The 20,796-nt window shown below is 35.9% G+C and overlaps 1 protein-coding gene across 3 annotated transcripts in view; it reads left to right on the top strand.

Annotated features, from left to right (window-relative positions):
• Nucleotides 1–20,796, top strand: part of LOC108531006 (cAMP-specific 3',5'-cyclic phosphodiesterase 4D-like) — a 533,042-nt gene that overhangs the window by 324,946 nt on the left and 187,300 nt on the right. For all 3 annotated transcript variants that reach the window (XM_017874246.1, XM_017874245.1, XM_017874244.1), the window contains exon 2: nt 14,132–14,262. In XM_017874246.1, the coding sequence (XP_017729735.1) occupies nt 14,221–14,262 (42 nt within the window). In that variant the 5' untranslated portion in view covers nt 14,132–14,220. The remainder of the gene's footprint in view (nt 1–14,131; nt 14,263–20,796) is intronic.

The following is a 20,796-nucleotide window of genomic DNA, read 5'->3' as shown; positions in this document are numbered from 1 at the left end:
TGATATAAATGATGAATTGATGGGTGCTGACGAGTTGATGGGTGCAGCACACCAACATGGCACAAGTATACATATGTAACAAACCTGCACGCTATGCACATGTACCCTAGAACTTAAAGTATAATAATAAAAAAAAATTTAAAAAAAAGTTTAATGAGAAAAAAATGATAACTATTTCACAGAATTGTGTGGGAATTGAATTAGTTAATATATTTTAAGTAATTAGAACATTTCCTGGCACATAGCAAATGTCCCATAAGTGTTTGTAAGTATAATAATAAAATTGTGATTGTTCTCATAGTGTTAGGAGAGAAGTGGACTTTGGTTCATGTGCCATTTTCCAGTTGCGTGCTCTTGGGATGATTTGGTGCCTGTCTCTTCTGCCTCCACTTTGAAGTATCTGAAGCTGGTTTAATGCTCTTATTCTGTTCTCTTGGCATAAGCAAAGAATAGGAATTACATCTGTTTTTGCCAACTAGGTTGGCAGCCAACTCTTGCCGGGAATATGGGATCTCTTTCCTAGTAATATTTATGAATGAGATAATCTGTAACAATATCTTGGTATGGTATGATATGTTGTAACATTATCTTCATCCTAGCAGAGTTTAGATGAGTTAGAAATTGAAAGACCCTTTTAATACTAAGTTTCTTTCATTCAGCTACTTCTGTTTCAGACATTAAATTTGGTTTTACTTTTTCATTTATATACTTTTGCTTATATTACTTCTTAGTGAATTAAAGATATTTTTAAAGAGAAAATTCTAGCTTTTCAAGCATCATTGTCCTTTTGAAAAATTGAACTAATAAGCGCTGAGATGATTAAAGGGTAGCCAGATCCTTAGAAAAGAAATTGCCATTTTCCATTTTCATTAAGAAATTCATCTGTTAACACAATAATATTTATGAGATTTTTCTGTTGTGCAATCCCTCATTCATCGCTTATCGCCATTATGAATGAAGAGAGAGCAAAATCTAATTCCAGGTGCCAGATGGGTGCCACACAAATGGCAATGATTCAGCACAGGCTCCAGTTAGAGATACCAAGCTCTGAACAGCTATTTGGATAATCAGAAGATCTTGGTGAAATGAGGTGAATTTTCTTCCGTGTGTCAGATCTTCCACTTGTTCTTTCTCTATATTCAGAGCCTTTCAATTTGCTATGAAGCTTGGTATCTGCTTGGTCCTAGCAGTTCAGAGAGGGTGTTACAATTAAAATCTTACTGGAAAAGTGATGGTTCATTTTGAGGCTCATTGAATGAGTCCTTGAAGAAGGAAGCATCAGAATGAAAAGGATTTCAAATCTCTGGGTGTAAGGTTTGAAATGTTCATTTGACCTCACTGATGACTGTGGAAAATCTTAGGCCTGGACACAGAAACTGAAGATTAAATCGTGTACTATAATTGAGTGTCTCTAGAATTAGAACAGGCTCATTTTGTGGCAGTGTAATAGCAGACTAACAATCCTGGGAAGAGTGCATTTTTAATGAAACATTTTTGCAGGGTTAGTAAAATCCGGATCTCCTAAAAAACCCAATGCTTGCTTATTCTAAGATGAGAAGGATAAGACATAATTCAAGGCTCTTCACTATACCACCAATAGGTTTTACAATAAATTTTGAGCTCCTCTATCCTACATTTTGAAGGATTAATTCTAACTGTAATTTACCTTGATTCTTAGAGCTCACTGAGGCTCTTGGTGTTAAACACATGTCAGGGGATAAAGTAATATAAAGCTCACATTTAAGGGGTGCCTTCTTAGAGTTAGGTACAGTGCTTATATACGCTGACATGTAAGTTCATCATTTAGTTTACACAGTAGTAGCCTTGCAATGTGAGTTTCAATATCTACATTTATCTTGATCCTGAAATTGACATGCAAAAGGGTCAAGTAGTTTCTCATGGCCCTAAAATTAGAAAATGGCCAAAACAGAATTTGACTCCAAATTCTTTAGAATGTGGAACATGACTGATTCCAAAACTTAAAATTCCACTGATTAGTTTTGTCTCTTCATCTCTCTAAACTAGCATCTCTTATGTAAATTACCTTTGTTTAGGAGATATCTTAGAGTTCTTGTTTTATAATGGGGTGAGAAAAAAATATCTCCTTAAGAACGAAAGCAGTTAAAACAAGGTACTACGCTGAAGGAGCTGAGTTTATTTTATCTACCATATATACACTGACTATGAAAGAAAAAGAGTATATTGAAAATGATTCTCTATTGGCAGAAAATATTATAGTTTATGCTCTACTAGATCTTGGTTTTGTTTCTTGTTATTTTAATGTCTATATAAATTGATAAAACAGTAAAACTCTGAAAAGAAAAAAGAAACAAATTCTTTGCCCCAATTTTTTTCTGCTATTTTATTTTAATGTCAAAAGCCAACTGCTCTTTATCATTGGTTAGAAATTTGCTCCAAACTAAGGGGCATGGACAGTTTTCAATTTGTGGGTGTTAATGACTCCATCACAGTGGGCTCATTCCCTTGCAAGGATGCTAATGGGCTGTTGGTTCCTAAGAGACAGAGGACTGAGAGGTTTTGGTTTCTACTCATAGTCTTTGGTTTCTTGGCTGTGTTATTTTCCTTGTTTATGTTTCTTTTAATTAACATTAAGTTCTTCATTTTATGCCTTGATTTTCTTCTGTTTGTACAGTCTGCAGGCAATGACTCCTTGGGTAGCACTTGTTAATTAGGGAGAAATGATAGCTTAAGGGTACTTCCTGACTTACTTGGTGCTAGGATAAAAGTTGTTGTACTGAAGCCCCATTAGAATAACTTTTATGTACCTGCCTCAAGTAAGATCTGCATGATGCTCTACCAATTCCTCTTTTGTCTCTTTTATCTTTACTTTAACTCTGGTTTGTTTTATTTAAATTCTCATTGTGTCCCAAATAATCTAAACCAAGAGTATTATTAGGTCTTAAAATAATTCACTTTTTTTTTTCTTAAGGAGGCTATTCACAGTAGATTTTGTGCGAGAATAAAAATTAGAATTCATTGCTGATTGATTAAATAGAAGCAACTAAAGAACCAAGGGGTATGTTGATTTTAAAAAGGAACTTCTGAAGGTATCTGACTCATAATTACCCAGAGATAATAATTTTGGTTCTATAGTTCAGATTGAGAAAGCTACACATAATAGAACGCAGGATCTATAGCATGGATTCTCTTTCTCAATTTCTCACTATTTCTCACTCTCACCTTTCCTTTTCTCTTTCAGCTACCTATTCCTGTCTATCTATCTATCTATCTATCTATCTATCTATCTATCTATCTATCTACCTATCTATCTATCATCTGTCTATCTTATTTTTGCTAGAGAGGCAGAATGGTTCATGTTTTAGAACCGAGTTGGTCTCATGATACAAAGTACAGACTATGATTTGTAATTAATGATTTGTAGACCATAGTCTCTGCATACATTCTACAACCCTCAGTGAAATGCCATTTCTAATACTTCTCAAATTTACAAGTATTCAAACAGCAGATTTTACTTTAATATGGGACAGAAAAACATTATAAAGAATAAAAGGCTCAATGCCTTGATGAACTCCACTTTTCTTTGTAGACAGTAAGCAGCTTGCACCAGAGATTTTATGGGGATCATCTTGCTATCATTTTATTTTCCTCATGGTGACTCAGAGAATTTTATCCTGAGGCTCTCAATGGATCTGTTATAGTCAAGCTGATGATGACACATCTCAGAGGCTCGTTCCACATTGGGCCTCAGGCCAGCAAACTACGAACCATGCTGTCCTATGATTCACAGGACAAAACTGCTCTAGATACCTCCCACTACCCAGGCAGTAAGGGCACCATAATGAGGCAGTGGGAGGGTGTATGGCTAGAAAAGTTGCTAAAAGAAAGCATTTGTTGTAACTTTCTTCTCTGCTGTGGGAGGCTAACACCAAAGCAAAGTATTATCAAGCAACAAACCCTACATTTATGAGATATTAATATGAATGTCCCTGGACTTTTAATTAGGGTGGAGAGTTGTGTTTTAGAGAGCTGAAATTATTTTAGGTTGGGGGAAAGGCCATAAAGCATGGAATCCTCGGAGGAAAGTAATTAATTTACAGCTCAATGACTGAGCTGTGCCATTTTGAAATATTGGTCAAGGTGAGCATTGAAAGAGTGGGTACTTTGGCATTTCCATACGCTTGGGAGTGAAGAATTAGGCTATTTGGGGAGCCAAATGATATGCTTTTATTTCCAAAAATGTCATTTATTTTGTAATAAATTTGTACTGAAATTGAAAGTGGTTTGTGTTCTCTTACATGTGACCACCTGCATATTATTCATTCAATGGTCATTTATAGCATACTTTATAGGTGTGGAATTCCACAGACGCCTTTTCTGCAGGGACAAAGTTCTGACTAGACGCACAAAGGAGATGAAAGGAACCGTCAATGTCTACCTTCATCTTCCTTTTCCTCTACGTGGGGGAAAACATCAGTATATGAAATGGCATTTGAATAACTTAAAGAGAAGTGTTCACAAGAGCAGAATAACTTGGAACAGGCTTTGAAGTCATTAGGTGTATGAATCACTTGCTGCCTCCTCTGGGGTCCCACACCAGCTATTCTGAGATTCTGTCAGAGTAGTTAGTATATTGTGTTATTTGTCTCTGTCCCCCACTAGACTTAGAGTTCCTTGTGGAGACAGATTTTTATCATATTTATCTCTGCATCCCTGGACCCTAGAGCACAGTTCATTGCATACCAGAAGTGTCCAGTAAATGTCTGGTGAATAAATTAGTAAAAGAGTTTGCTGTTATCATTTTGGAGGAAGAGAAGGGAATAGAATGATGGTTTTATATGGGCATAAACTACAAAGGAAATGATTTGATTCTTTTCAGTCTGGAGACAAAATGTGCTTTTCTTCTCATAATTCTCTTTCAGTTCAGCAGAGATCAGTATACATTTACTAAGTATATTTTATGTTGTGATTATATATATAAACATGAAATGTTTTCTAACCTCAAGGGACTTAGAGTCCAGGGCAAGGTTGTCAGTGACGTACAATTAAACAGATCATTTTGATGTAATTTGACAAATATACTGTGGGAGGCATTCAGGAGGCATTATGGAGGGAGTAAAAAGGGATATTAGGTCAGGCTAGCAGTGGGAATGGGGCTGGGATATTGGGAGAATCAGGAAACTCTTCCAGGGGGAGATGACACCTGAATTGAGTCTTGAAGCAGAAATAGGCAGCTATCCCCTACAGCATAAATTGATAGATTTTAAGGTAGACTTGAAGTAGGCAGTGTTGGTGACAAGAAGAACATTAGAAAGTGCCTGAATTTGTGTAGATAAAACTCCGGAAGACTGTAGTAGTGGTAGACCCCTCTCAGTGTATGAGATATGTATGTGGGGGGTTAAAGTATAGACATGGCAACAAAAACAATGAAAATTAGTGGATTTTCAAGAAATATAATCTAGAACAGAGGCTCCCAAGTGCCAATCAAAGTGGTGGTGCTCTTCATCCTTCATGATTATTATCTGAGGTATTGGCCAAAAGTAGATTCCTGAGTACCTCTCCTCAAAGTTCTGATTCATTGGAGGAGAGTTAGCCATCTGCATTTTATGGCATTCCCTAGCTAATTTTAATATGCAGTCACATTTGGGAAATGCTGATAAAAATGATAGCAATGGTATCACCCATATTTTAGATGTGGACAAAATAAGAAGACCCCATGAAGTAGAAGTTGAGCAGTTGGTTGGAGAACCAGCAGAAGACAGAGGAAGAGGGAGTTTCTAGAAGCAAAAACAATGTGATTATAGAGAGCTCTAGTCAGATAATTTGTGAAGAGTTTATTAGATTTTGTAAAATGGAGATCTAGGATCTTTGGAGAAAGTAGCTTAAGTGTGGAAGGAGTAAAATTTGCTTGCATTGGGTTGAGGGGTAAACGGTGGGAATAAGGAGGTAAAGAAAGTTAATAGACATTTTTTCGAATAACTTGATTTTGAAGAGAAAGAAAATGATATCTCGAAGAGGGAGAACATAGGGTTATAAGGATGATTTGCTTTTTGCAAGAGGAGAGACTCAAGAGAGTATTTAGATCTTGAGGGGAGAGAGCCAGTTAGAATTAGAACAGATAGGGGAGGAAAGACAGGCATAGGAAGAAGACAGGACTTCTCATAGGAGGAGAAACACCTCACTCATCCTCTCAGACAGGGGGAAAGGAGGTAAGGCAGAGTAAGCTGGGTAAAGAAGGAAGCTGAGGCATAATTTTTGATGGGATATTCAGAGAGACATTAAGAGGCTCAAATAGTTGAAAGGGAACAAAGCTTGTTGAAACTAAATCTAGGTAAAGAGCACTATTGTTAACTTATTATTTAAAAAATATTTTTCTTGAAAATTGTGACAGCTTTTTCTACCTACATTGCATTTATTTTCTACCTTATAATAATATGAACCTATTTTGTAGATTGAGCTCCTGTTGATCCTATAAAACCCAAATCTCTTGCTTGCTGATTCAGTTGTTCATTTGCATTTGTCTCATGTTCCATGCATTTTGCATTCCCAGAAACTAGCACAGGCAGGGAGGCCTCAACAACTGATTGGTTTCCTAGGTGAAGTGGAGCCTGAAGATTTCCTTTTATAGACACCATTACTAGATCTGAAAGAAAGAGGTAAGTTAATTGATACCCAAATGGAGGACGAAGATAGCAGAGTCAGGGAGAGAGAACTTAATTTTAGCCATCTATTTTCCAACGGGGCTTTTCTCTGGTCTATAGATTCCCAAAAACAAAGTCTAACACTGGGTATGAAATAGCAAACTCGAGTACTCAAACACAAACAAATGAGAAAGCAGTCTAACAATTCCACGAACAAAAACTAGCACTTTTGTATATAGTCTGAAGTAAGAAGAGACGAGTAACTTGTTTTGTATTCTCTCAAATACTTTCTTTTAATCCGACTTTTAAGTATTTTTTTCTAAGTGTTGAAAATTTGAGAAGCCAAGAAACACAGAAACGAGACAGAACTACCAATAATACTGTACCTACATATAACTACTAATATTTTGCTAAATTTTAAAGTCTTGTCTCTGTGCATAACTTTTTATAGGATAATACTACACATACAACTTTAATCCTACTTTTTCACTTAATATTACAACATAAGCCTTTTCTCATGTAATTGAAATATCTTGCAAAAGATGTGATTTTCATTACATAGTACATCATGAAGTTTCTCATATTTCATTTAGCAATTCCTTTACTATTTGACATCTAAATTGTTTCCAGATTTTCATTATTTTAAGTGGTACTGCTAGAAGGCTTCTGCATACAAAGCACTTTCCATATTTCAAGTTACTTCCTGAATTATGATATAAAAGTGTATAATACCACTAAAGCTTTTGGTATGTATTATCAAATTCCCATCCAAAGACTTAGGTCATTTGGAAAGCTGATCAGTAATATATGAAATGCATATCTAATTATATACACACTATTTTATTTTAAGAAGTAAAATAATTTTAAGCAAGACAAACAAATATTGAGATTTTAATTTTCATTTCATTCATAGTGAGATTGAATATATCCCACATTTTGATATAATTTTATTTCCACTTTTGCAAAATTTCTACTTATTAATTAAAATGTTCATTTTTATAGACTGATACCTCGAATTTTTAATATATTTTGTAAGTGGTACAATGTTATGTTACATATTAATACTATGGCAAAGGCAAAATAATGATAATGAATTCTTTCAAACTTAAATATATATATATATTTTTTTTTCTATTTTTTTTTTTTTTTTTTGGGATGGAGTCTCACTCTGCCACCCAGCCTGGAGTGCAATGGTGCGATCTCAGCTCACTGCAACCTCTGCCTCCTGGGCTCAAGTGATTCTCCTACCTCAGCCTCTTGAGTAGCTGGATTACAGGTGCCTGCCACCATGCCCAGCTAATTTTTGTATTTTTTTTTTAATGGAGACAGGGTTTCACCGTGTGGCCAGGTTGGTCTCAAACTCCTGACCTCAGGTGAACTACCTGCCTTGGCCTCCCAAAGTGCTGGGATGACAGGCATGAGCCACCATGCCTGGTAGAAGTTATATTTTTTAATCATACAACTTGCAGTGTGGAAGAGACTTTACAATGTACCTTATTCAACCCTGTATTATTAGTTCGTTTTCATACTACTATAAAGAACTGCTCAAGACTGGGTAATTTATAAAGATAAGAGGTTTAATTGGCTCACAGTTCTGCATGGCTGGGGAAGTCTCAGGAAACTTACAATCATGTTGAAACGCAAAGGGGAAGCAAGGCACTTTCTTCACAAGGAGGCAGGATGGAGAATGAACACAGAAGGAACTACCAAATACTTATAAAACCATCAGATCTCGTGAGAACTCACTCACTATCATGAGATCAGCATGGGGAAAAGAGCCTCCATAATTCCATTACCTCCATTTGGTTTCTCCCTTGTCACCTGGGGATTATAGGGATTATAATTCAAGATGAGATTTTGGGTAGGGACACAGCCAAACCACATCAAAGCCTCAGTTGAAGGAGATTAAACCCATACAACAATTATTGAAAAAAATGTTAGCTAGTAGACAAGTTTGTGGTACAACATACTTTTTGTTATTTGACTTCAGAGTCAGTAGAAATCGATGTGACTCGGAGCAGCAGGGCAAGTTGTTATTAGAAATAAGGGCTTTTGCTGGACTTTGAATAGAAAGAGTTCTGTAAAATGAAAGAAACAACAATTAAAGGGCATGAATCTAAGGCTAAGAGGTAGAAATGCATGTGTCTCAGGTGCTGCAGAGATGAGACCAGCCTGACGAGGGTAGAGAGCTGGTGTTGGGAGATAGGATGTGAGATAAGGCCAAATTAAGTATGCAAATCACAGATCACTTGACTCTTCTAGTTGAAACACATCACTCTGGAGTTCCTACTGAGCATAAGCTACATCTGATTATACAAGGCCATCCTTGTGGTTACAGGTAGATTGCACTGACTTTGGCACGTTTCAAGATGTTAAACTCTGCTGGGAAGACTACAAGATACATCTGGGTTGACAGATGAAACTAGTTTTAGGAAAAGCCACGCATAGGGCAGTATCATCAGCTGGACACAGGACTGGGCATGAAATACAGGGTCCTCTCATTATTGTGTTGTCCCAGGCAGTCCTATGACCTTAGGCAGACTGCTTATGTTCCCTACACTTCAATTACCCTATTTGTATCCTAAGCTCTTTCTACATCTCAGATTCTATAGCCTCTAGCAGGAGCTCAGATAAAGCATAGCTTCAGATAAAGAGCACCCTAGAGAAAATGTAAATAGCAGGAAATAACTATTGTCATCTTTAGATCTGGAATAAGAAGTCCTTTCTTTTAATTCACAATTTTAGAAGGTATGAGGAGATATCGGGAACTTTCTTCCCTTGTTTCTGCCACTAATGTAGCAGAGGGCCAACTGAAGCAGATGTTCACATTATCTATCTTACGTGTGTAGAGAGCAAATTAGTGGACATTTAAGAGCCCAAGGCAATAATTCAAACATTCCCATGAAAAAATCTGCTTTTCCATCCTTGTATGTTTCTTTCTTTTTTAAAAAAAAACTTTTAAAGTATTTAGTTATTGCATTGCCTCCTCCTAATTTCTTTCCTGCAGATACTTTGGTGAGTAAACCTGGATAAATTAAGCCTGTTTTTATTATATTCCTTTGGAGTTGTCTTTGATTGTGATCAAACTTCTCTTCTTATCCATGCCACATACATTCATTCTTCATTTAGATTAGAATCTAATCAAGGGAAGAAACTGCCAAGTTTGGTTTCATTTTGATGTCTACTTTATGCAGCCCTAGAAAAATCTATCTTTTGATGAGTTGGAGACAACAGTAAGTTCGAGACAGAGCTAATACATTACACCTTGATCACTCATAGGCAACTGCACCCAAACAATTCTTTCCCTTCGCATCAAGAAAGTTTGTTGTTTATCTGAGGGCTTAGTACTGTGCCTGACACATACAAGGTGCTCAATAAACTTTTTAAAAGCAATGCATCTGAGTGACTTTATAATTCAGCAGTCACTACATGAACTGACTTGCTGTATAGAAGAAAAAAATGTTAGTTCAAAAAGAGGGAATAAAGAATTCTTCTTAAATATATAAAACATGTCCTGTTCAGTAGCTTCTCTAATATTTGTGGATGATTGGAACCCCTTTTCATTCTTATATTTAAGGGTGTCATTATGTATGGGGACATTTGCTGTTTCAATACATAAATTTATATTTGCAGGGAACTTAAAGTCCCCAGAATTTTTTCTGAGATATTGTCTGATTAATCCCCATAACAATGCTGTGAGGTGGGTTGTGGAGATACAAGAGAAAAAAGGGAAAGGATTTTCCTAATACTAAACAGTTTGTGTATATGACGTAGCAATGAAAGTAGAACTTACTTCATCTGCTGACCAGTTCAAGACATTTTCTGCTATATAAATCTTTAATCTCTAGGATAGAACCTGTCTTAATTCCCTTTGCGTCGACACAGCAAAATGTATACAGGTGCTCCATCTCTAATTCCATCTCTGAATATTCCAGCACTAGCTGTCTTATCTACCTCCTCTCTTCATTTTTATTTCTAAAGTGTTCTCCCTGAAGGAGCCGACTCTTCCTTCTTTCTAATTAACTTTATGTGGAAACTCCTATCGTAATGAAATTGCACGTGTGAGTATTCTCTTGCCTGACTTTCTTTTTAGTGCACCTGGAGGAAGAAAGCTTTCTGCAGTCTAACCACATTATCTTTGCTGAGAGAGAAACTTGTAGGAACTAGGATAAATGCCTTCCTGAGAGTCAACCTTTTCATCAAACATTTTTTAGTTTAGGCACAGCTTTGATTTTTGCAGAGGTTACCAGTTGTTCATAATTAAGATGCACTGGTTCATGCTATTGGCAGCAAAGCACTACGGAAGAGTAGACAAAAACGTGGACTTCTGAGGCAGATCTGTCAGGTGTGAATCCTGGTTCTGCCATTTCCTGGGCAATTTCCTTCATTTGTTGGTTCTGATTTCCTCTTTTGTGCCATGGGATAACATGTTGACAATGTCTACCTCACAGGATTATTGGAAAGTTTAAGGATAAATTGCAGATTTTTTTAAGGATAAATGAGGTGGCAGAACATGCAATCCTCTTCATAGACTGCAGAGTGCATCTACCGTTTCCTCTCCATCTCCACTCTCCTCCCTGCCCTACCTTGAGGGGCTTTGTACCCTGGAAGGTTGACCAGTGAGATGTACATCTTCCTCCTTTGCCCTCCTGCTTGCCTGCATTTGGCTAGTGGGGAGTCCTAGCAGGAGACAGATGGAGAAAGGAAAATGAGACTGCGTGCATCTTCTTATCTCCTTCCTTTTAGGGAGACCTGAGGCTAGCTGTGTCCCAGAGAGCAACTTCCATTTTAAAGGCAGCCCATTCCGGGTGATGCTTTTTCCTAGGTATGGGCAACCCATCCCTCTTAGGGTGAAAACTTTGCTATTGCTAGTTCCAAGTACTGTGCCATCCTTTGTGGATTCCTCTACCCTACCAACATCTCCTTAAAGAGTCTCTTTGTTGAACCTGCTGTAAATTATCCTAATATAAGTATGCTGTCTGTTTACTCCTGGACCTTTAACTGATAGGTTGTTCATACTGGTTAGTATAAAATAGATCTGCCCACATATGTATTATTTGAGAGAGGTTAGCATTTGTAGGAGAAAAAATAAGAATGGGCTGGTGTTGCTTGCTATTTGATACTAAGAGAATAAGAAGGTAGTGATGATGGATGATGATAAATATATGATGATGATGATGAGATCCAAATACCTCCTATGAGCCAAGCATTCTCCTAGACAATAGTTTTTACTTCATTTATTTTGAAAACACATATGTGTATTACTATCTTTCTTTTGCAGAACTGGAAAAAGTTCAGATAAATCAAATAATGTACCTAAAAGCTACATAGAATGCCAGTGGAAAGCTGAAATTCCAATCTATACCTATCTGGTTCCAAAGTCTATACTCTTTTAGTAAGGCTAGGTGCCTTCTAGCTATACAGGGTGAGAAGAGCTATTCCATCAGCAGTCAGTTTTCAACTGAATCTCTTTACCTATTGAAGTTTCTGTAAGTTCTAATTTCCCACAGGAAAGTATCTGCTAATGATGGTCTTTAAATGATTTCAAGGCAAATTTTTAAAAAACCTGGTTAATTCAGCAAAGCTTATCAGGTCAAATCCATTATTTGTCTGATTTGACTGATTTGTTACCACTGAGTCACTAGCCTAGTAGGACAACTATTCCATGGTTGTCCCTAAGGCTACTCATTAAATACTGGATAAATAAATAAATATTTTGAATAAGTTTTTCTCTGATAATATGTAAGCTTCCCACAGCTGTTATCTAAATTTTTTCTCCCTAGATATGTAATATTTTGTTCACAGTTTATATTATTTCTGTTCAATTCCTAAATTAAATGAGTAACATAATTCCACATTTTCTGGGACCTATAGGATGCTAATTTGTAAAGGTGATTCAATTCCTGGAGGTGTACTAGCTGAGAACTTTCCATTTGTGGATCAGCTCCTCCCTTCAAATCCTGCTCCTTTAGAAAAATTCCGTACACACTCAGAGAAACAGTATTTATCTTAGCAACTCACATTTGATTGTGCATTTTTCTTTAATCTTCAGGCAAGCATTTCTATCAACCTTGGAAGAAGGCTTTGTCCATTGTTTGCCTTTGAGTCCCCAAGTTGCATCTAGAGATGTTCTTAGCTGCAGTGAACTTTATTTCTCTGTTTCTACCTCTACTTTGCTGTTATGGGACCTCTAACCTCCTGCAAAGTGTCTTCATTTTATTTTGAGAAGACTTGAGAGGGTGACTCACATATATTCCAAACAAGTATTTTCAGCCTTTAAAAAGGCTGTGTTCCCTGCAGGCTTCTCTGTTTTCATTTTGTATGTTTTTTTTTTTTTTTAAATGATACATAGTTACTTTGTTTTTCATCTTTTAAATGTATAATTCATACTACTTTGTACTTTAATATTTTTCAATCATTTCAGCAAAACCAGCTCCTTCAGACCTTCACTGCTGTTACTCTTTTCCTTAAGTCTCAGGCACATGTTTTTTGAGAAGCTTAGAACAAACCCAAATGATAGAACTACATGCCACTGTTAACATCAGTCTACACCTACAATATTAGCCTAAACTTGCAATATCAGAGTTTTTGTGGTTTGATCAGGCCTTTTATCCTCTTTCTCTTACAGTAAGTTCTTTCCCTGAAAGCACTTCAGCCCACATGCAAATATACCCTATAAATATGTAGGTTGTGTCCTGATGTAAAAGAATATCGTAAATGAAAACAATACGTACAGCTATTCGATTTGTTCTATCTTCAAAACTGAAAATGAAGAATCTCCATTGTAGTGTCTAGAAGAAAGCAAAGATTTGTTAGATAATGAGGATATCAATGTCATTCAAGTGGCAATTACTCTGGAAGATTCCTTGAAATAACAGTTACTACTTAACAGTTATTGCTTATGCTTTTTGTTCTCATCTTCTCAAGTATTCCTTACAACCACTTTGAACTAAAGGGGTAGGGAACTCACTAAATTTACTGAAGAGTTATTGGATTGGCTTTAATGTACTATTGATTATTGTCAGTGAAACAAGAGGCAATGATTCAGTTGCTCAGAGGGCTCTTTTCTTCACATGTAGATAAGATTCCTCTAGCAGTGGATCACCTTAGTGATCCCTTAGTGAAAAATTGTCGAGTCCCTAGCTGTCCCAACAAGAATCAACATATACACAATTCAGTTTGCATCTTCATTTTGTACATGTAACTTTAGGTTATGGCTACCATATCTGTGTTTTTTTTTTTTTTTTTTTTTTTTTTTTTTTTTCAGCCACTAAAACGGTAGAGTTGAATATTTAATAGAAAACAGATGGTGCTTGAAATCTCTAACTTACATTTAACAAAAACTGTTTTGGAAATGTTGCTTGTGTATATGTTTTTATTGTTTTAAATGCAGTACCGTTTTAGCCTGTTCCCATGAATTATTTAAGAATTACTGTCCCAGTCTAAGAGCATTTCAAAGTGCATGTGTTAATCATATACTTGATTAAACATTTCCTTCCTTTTCTTTTCAGCATTCCAGTTGGCTTTTGAGTGGATACTTGCAGTGAGAGCATTGACATTGGAAACACTAGTTCCCATTTTAGTTACTTAAAACACCACGATGAAAAGAAATACCTGTGATTTGCTTTCTCGGAGCAAAAGTGTAAGTAACTTTTGTTTTCATCTGTTTTCTAAACATGTGTACATATAACATTTTAGTTTTGGTTTTGGATTTTAATACTATACTATCATGATTAGTCTTGTGGGAAACCTTTAGTTAACTTTCAGTTTTCTGACTGTATACAGCTTATCAACAAACGAAGACTTGTTTGTCTATGTGGCCTGGTTAGCATTTGATGAAAATTCTTTCAACTAGTTTATATCTTACCATTCATTCATATAAGTCTACTAGCCTGATATTGAACACTCTAGTTTTTTAGTGCATGCAGAAAATATATGATTAAAAATCAAAACATAGGGAATTTATGTCTTGAATATGAAACCTTCTGGGCATGTCCAAAATCATAAATTAAACTTACGTCATTAGGTACTTCAACCAGTAACATTCTGAAAGTTCTTCCCTTCCATGAGCTTTCAATTCTGGCATATATATCTAATTACTTCTTTTATCTTTTTTTTTTTTTTTAAACATTTTAAGGTGAACATCCTCAGGGCTCTACTGAAGGTTAAACCTTATTTCCAATTACGTAGCGTTCTTAAGATACCACAGTCATGATACTTTTAAAATTTATATTAGCTCGTGGCAAAAAGCAAATAGAGCAACTCAAAGAAAGCTACACAAGGCAAGGATGAAAGCGATTGTTAATTTCCATCAAGCAAATGCTAAGAACACATCCCTTTGTTCATTTACCCAAGGGGGTAGGCATCCAAACAGATGTAGTTGTGACGTAGGAATATTCATTTGAAGGCATCAGAAAAACCACAAATGCAAACACATTTCTCTAGTATGAGAACACTTTGTGTTATAACCAGTGATTCTATTGTGATGGCCCAAGGTCATCTTTCATCCTTTCTATGGAGTGACCATCCAGCTTTTAAGGGTGAGGCATGAGTATGTGCAGATAAAGTGTAGTATGCCTAACTGTGTTTGCTAAAAAATGAGGATTTGCTGAGACATATGCCAATCCTTTGACTGAATACTGTGTTTAATAACTAACCAAGTAAATTCAACAAACTCTGAGGGATTGTTCAAATTTATGTGTTTTGCTGGTTGGTGTTTGGTTGTATGTATTATTGCATAAAAGAAGGGCCCTGGCTTTGAGCTTGGAATTCCTTTTATCATCATACAGTCACTCACTGTAATAGGTGACCAAACTGCAAACACATCTTACTCTTATGGAGTTTTCTTATTATAAATTAAATATGAAATCAAACTATTCATATAATGTTTTCTTTTATTGAATTTCAGAGACATGTGATCTGAAAAAGATGTGTAAAGGCAAAAGGGAGAATATTTTGAATAATTACAAATATGTCATTAAACATTTCCCTATTCTTGGAGGAAAACATTCTGAAAGCAAATGATTAACTGAGCCATGACTTTAAGGAACTGAGACTACTTAATGATGCTAGGACATTTCCTATTTGTATTTGTTTAATGCAAAAAATTTTATCTTGGTGGAAACGGTCAAGTTCCAGATTAAGAGAACCTGAGTTGGCCTACATTTGTCCAAGGTAAACAGTAGAACTCTCATTTCACTGCTTTGTAGCTTCTTGAGAATCCACTGGCATAAAGAAAATGCTTCCACTTAATTAAATGATCCTAAGCAGAAGTTAATGTTTATCAGAAAAAAGAGCCAGACTTATTGCCTAGTTAGAAGTTGTCACTTTAGGGCTATAAAATTTTATTTTGCTCTGGTCTGAGCATGTCACCCTCCAACGCTTAACATTTTTGCCATAATATAATCCAAAATTGTAGACTTAGAGGTAGATGTTTCCTGCTTTTGATGAAGAAAGTTTAAAGAATTAGTTCTCTTTAGAATCTGAGGATTTTATCTTTGGTATTATGACCTTTGAAAATCCAAAGAAAATGTTAGAAATTTAAAACAGTCTCTGTTCCTCCCTACATGCCTCTCTGTAGGTCTTGCATCTTTCATTGTGAAAATTTAAGGCATACAAAAGAGGTAGAAAAAAGATCATCCTTAAACGATCACCTTATTTGGTGAATTCTTCTCATGAGAGCGCTTCCAGTGTATCTTGGAAGACCATTTAGTCACTTTTCAGCTCAAACAAATCAGGCATAAGATGGGTGGTTAAGCTATGTGAGAGTTCTGTTTCCTACCAGTTATGAATTTCTATGATTCTATGCCATGTTGTGCTCATTCATAAGTTGAATTGAAGACCAGTTCCCAAATAAATAGAAAATCAAGGCATCAGGGCAAAGAGAGTATATTAATCAGCTTGGGCTACAATATACCATAGACTAGGTAGCTTAAACAGAAATGTATTTTATCACAATTCTGCAGGCTGGGAAGTTCAAGATCAAAATGCCAACCAATTTTGCTCCTGGAAAGCGCTCTCTTCCTGGTTTGCTCATGGCTTGCAGAAAGCTACTTTTTTCCTGGGTCCTCACATGGCAGAGAGAGAAAGCAAGCTCTCTGCTGCTGCTTCTTTTAAGGTCACTAGTCCCATCATCATGGCCCCACCTTCATGAATTAATCTAATCCTAATTACCTCCCAAAGACCCCACCTCCAAAAACCATCACAGTGGAGGTTAGGGCTTCAACATATGTATTTCAGGGGGACACAAACATTTGGTCCATAAGAGAGTTTGATTTTGTTTTTTTTGTTTTTTTTTTTTTGGATGGGTTTCGCTCTGTCACCCAGGCTTCAGTGCAGTGGCGAGATCTGGGCTCACTGCAAGCTCCGCCTCCTGGGTTCACGCCATTCTCCTGCCTCAGCCTCCTGAGTACCTGGGACTACAGGCGCCCACTACCATTCCCGAATAATTTTTTTTTTTTTTTGTATTTTTAGTAGAGACGGGGTTTTACCATGTTAGCCAGGATGGTCTTGATCTCCTGACCTCGTGATCCACCCACCTCAGCCTCCCAAAGTGCTGGGATTATAGGCATGAGCCACTGCACTGGAGTGCAATGCTGGGATCTCGGCTCACTGCAACCTCTGCCTCTCAAGTTCAAGCGATTCTCCTGTCTCAGCCTCCTGAGTAGCCGGAATTAGAGGCATATGCCACCACACCTAGCTAATTTTGTCTTTTTAGTAGAGACAGGGTTTCACCTTGTTGGTTCGACTGGTCTCAAACCCCTGACCTCAGGTGAATTTGATATTCTTAAGGCATGATTGATTTTTATAAGTCACTGTCTTGTTTAAGCCCAAAGGTAGTGACCAGTATACTAGAATCTGTATGTTCTCCCAATTTGGTAACACTGAAAATGATCTGGTCAACATCTTTCTCTTCATTTCTTATTTTCTAAATTTTATGTTAGGGATATTCTTACCAATGATTTTTGAAGTCTAATAATCTCTTCATAGACCTAGGAGCTAATTTTAATTTTACTGTAAATGATTTTCCCCTTTCTTCACTATTCTTAGTTTGCTTATTTTATATTGTTCTTTCTTAACATCAAATCCAATGACACAGGTCTCTGAAGTATCTTATCCTATCAATGGATTGACCATCTAACTTTTCAGATGTTTATAAATTTCAGAACTATCTGAGTTACCCTTCTTCCCTCTGCTAATGTCTGTTTTCTTACTGGCTTTTAGCTAATCAGGGGAGGGAAGGAAAGGTACAGACAAGAGAACAGGATATAAAAAATTTTTGTTGTAATTATATATTTTAAAATCAGGAGTTAAATGAAAATTTTTAGCATTTTTTTTTTCTTTACAATATCTCTGTTATTATCCAAACTCATGAAGTTTTATAAATCTTCTCATCTGGAGAATAAACTAGATACATTTTAATTCTTATTCATTAATAAATTTTCTTGTGTATTAAATTCTAAACTTTCTTGTAGCCTTTTACATTAAATTCCCACTTTTCTAGTACACTGAATCATTTTCTTCCTACCAGTTTGAAGATATTCAAGATGTCATCTACTCACTTGGATTTGTTAATTTTCTTGATGAAATTGCCCTTTATTTGACTTAGGATTCTTATGGATGTTCTACATTTGGATAAATTTGTCACTCACCAGATGTCTTTAATTGATGTTAACTGTTCTTTTTTGATAGAATTGTTGTTCAGCGTTAATTCAAAACTGGAAGCAACTCCTTTGTGTTTGGAAGACATAGGGTATCTGTCACATTTTTTCCATAATGAATTTAAAGCCCACCTAAATTGGCTGTCAGTTTTGAGTCCAGGGGCTAGGAGCCCATCTGGTGAAATTTTTCACAGTAGGCTCCCGAGAATTGCTTATTTTCATGGAAGACTTTAAAAATATTGTACAAACTTTGTAAACTAAAGTGATTTTATTCTTAAGAAAAGATATGTATTTTTTCCATCTGTACCTTTACATTTCTGAGTTTTTAGAAGCAGTCACTCACCTAATGACCCAGGGTGAGTTATTTATGCCATTTTATCTGCATTTCAGTGTCCGCCTGGAGTTGCCAGCTAAAAAATAAATTTGGAAAAGATGATACATTTTGTTGTGGCACTTCAGAGCTATCTGCATTCATTTTTCCTCACAATTACCCCATAAGATAGAGTATTTTTTTTTTGTATGGTTAACATAAAAATAACAAATTCCTTCCTAGATGGGCCTCATTTCTCTACTATATTCAACCGCACCTAAGCTACGAGATTGACAAAGCTGTTGCAGCTTAGAATCCTAACAAAGTTAAGGATGTAGAAACTGATTTTTTCACTGGTATTCACTCAGTAGGGTCCAAAGAACGTCACAGGAGATGAGGTAAAAATCCTTTGAAAAGCACAAAATACAAAACAAAACCAAGTTCCTGCTTGTGTCTTTATTCACAACAAATTGATATGAGAAGTTGTAGTTTTAGAGATTTCACTCCTTTGGTGCTTATAGCTGCCTTCCCGCTTGTTCTCTTTCTTTACAAAGTTCTACAAATATTTACTGAATGGCTACTGTGTGTTAGGCTCTGAGTATCCAATGTAAGATACATGTTCTTTCTCATAGAGCATAACTGATAACTAAATTTATAATTTTTATAATTTGTTAAAATTATTTCACTACTGTGTCCCTAACCCTGATCACCTAAATCTATCCCATTTTAATCTTTAATTCTTTAGAGGAAGACTGAAGTTCTGTATCTCTCTGAAGTCTCTATGTACTTGCATTTCATCACATTGTGGGCACCCTGTTTAGTAGGGATATTTTGAGCTGTGAATAATGTGCCATAATTGACAATTATGCTCATTGTTGCAGAAACATAGATTATTTCAGAGTGGGTAAAAATAATTTTTCTCAGATAATCAACAATGCTATAAGAATAGCCAAGAGTATAAATAAATGTGAGAATGACAGGAAAGGTCTGAAAGAATAGGGACTGATCAGCAACCATTTGCTTTAAATCAATCACATGTCACATGACTGTTTTAGTGGCCAAAGCCAATCATTAAATTGTCATCTTGGAAAAAGCTCCACTTTTGTCTATATTGTGATGTGTTTGCTATTTCATTTTTGGACAATTTCAAGTTGAAGTTGAATTACAAATGATTATGTCCAAGAAATAATTGCATATATTGTACTTACCAGTGTAAACAACACAGATAAAAAAATGGAGAGAAATCTTGTTGCATTGACAATGAATATTAAAAAATTATTCTTACAGACAAAATCTCTGTATAACAAAGTGAAATTTTAAAGAAAAGCATAATTGATGGAGTTTTCTGTCAGTAGTATTTGCTCTAGAAAATGTTTATAATGGCTGCTTATTTTAACTGAAGGTAATTCTCTGTTTTAAAATTTTGTTTAGCTTTTTTTCACTATTGAAATGGCAAGTGTTTTGAAAGCTAAAAATCTGACTTCAATTAAAATTATTGATGTGTTTACATTGTTTCCCATGGTCAGCACTTTCAAGGGCAGAACTGGAATTGTCCCTGAGTTATAGTTCTGGCTTTGCATCTATGCATCTATGTCTTGGTAGAAGTGGGAGTAAGAAAACCATAAGTAATTAGATTTATTATCAAACACTTCCAATGTCTAGCATATTTTTTTGAAAGGTAAAATGAGAAAAACAGCATTGAAATCACATTAAAAAATAAAGCAAACAAAAAATCCAAACCAAGCCATCAAGCAAAAATCATTTTTAAAATGCTATACAATAATCAATTGTGTTCTATACTTCTACACCAAATCTTTGAAGTCTTAAAACTTTCCTCAATGGAATTAATCCATCAATAAGCAGGTAACAACTTTACTTTTATTGTTGAAAATGTCAGTCTTGTCAGTTCACAAATTTCCCTAACTTGTGCAAATTAAAAGCCATGATAGCAAGGCCAAGAATTGTTCGTTGGTATATAGTTAGAGCCACACTGACCCTGCTTTCTAGTTCTTTCTATTACCCAGGATATGTCATATGCCACACACATGGGGGTAGGCATACAGCCTCACTTAGAACACAAGAACTGGGAATAAGACATTTAACTTATGACTCTTTTATGGTCATATTCCCCTCCCACTGCCATTCTTCCTACTATGGTAGTCTGGACTTCTGTTTTGGCAATATTGCTTCTGTAGTAAGGATTTGA

This window comes from Rhinopithecus bieti, unplaced genomic scaffold, assembly GCF_001698545.2.
Source record: "Rhinopithecus bieti isolate Rb0 unplaced genomic scaffold, ASM169854v2 scaffold_6513, whole genome shotgun sequence".
Taxonomy (NCBI): Eukaryota; Metazoa; Chordata; class Mammalia; order Primates; family Cercopithecidae; genus Rhinopithecus; species Rhinopithecus bieti.
Note: the sequence above shows the minus strand (reverse complement) of the source record. Positions and strands in the feature narration are given on the sequence as shown.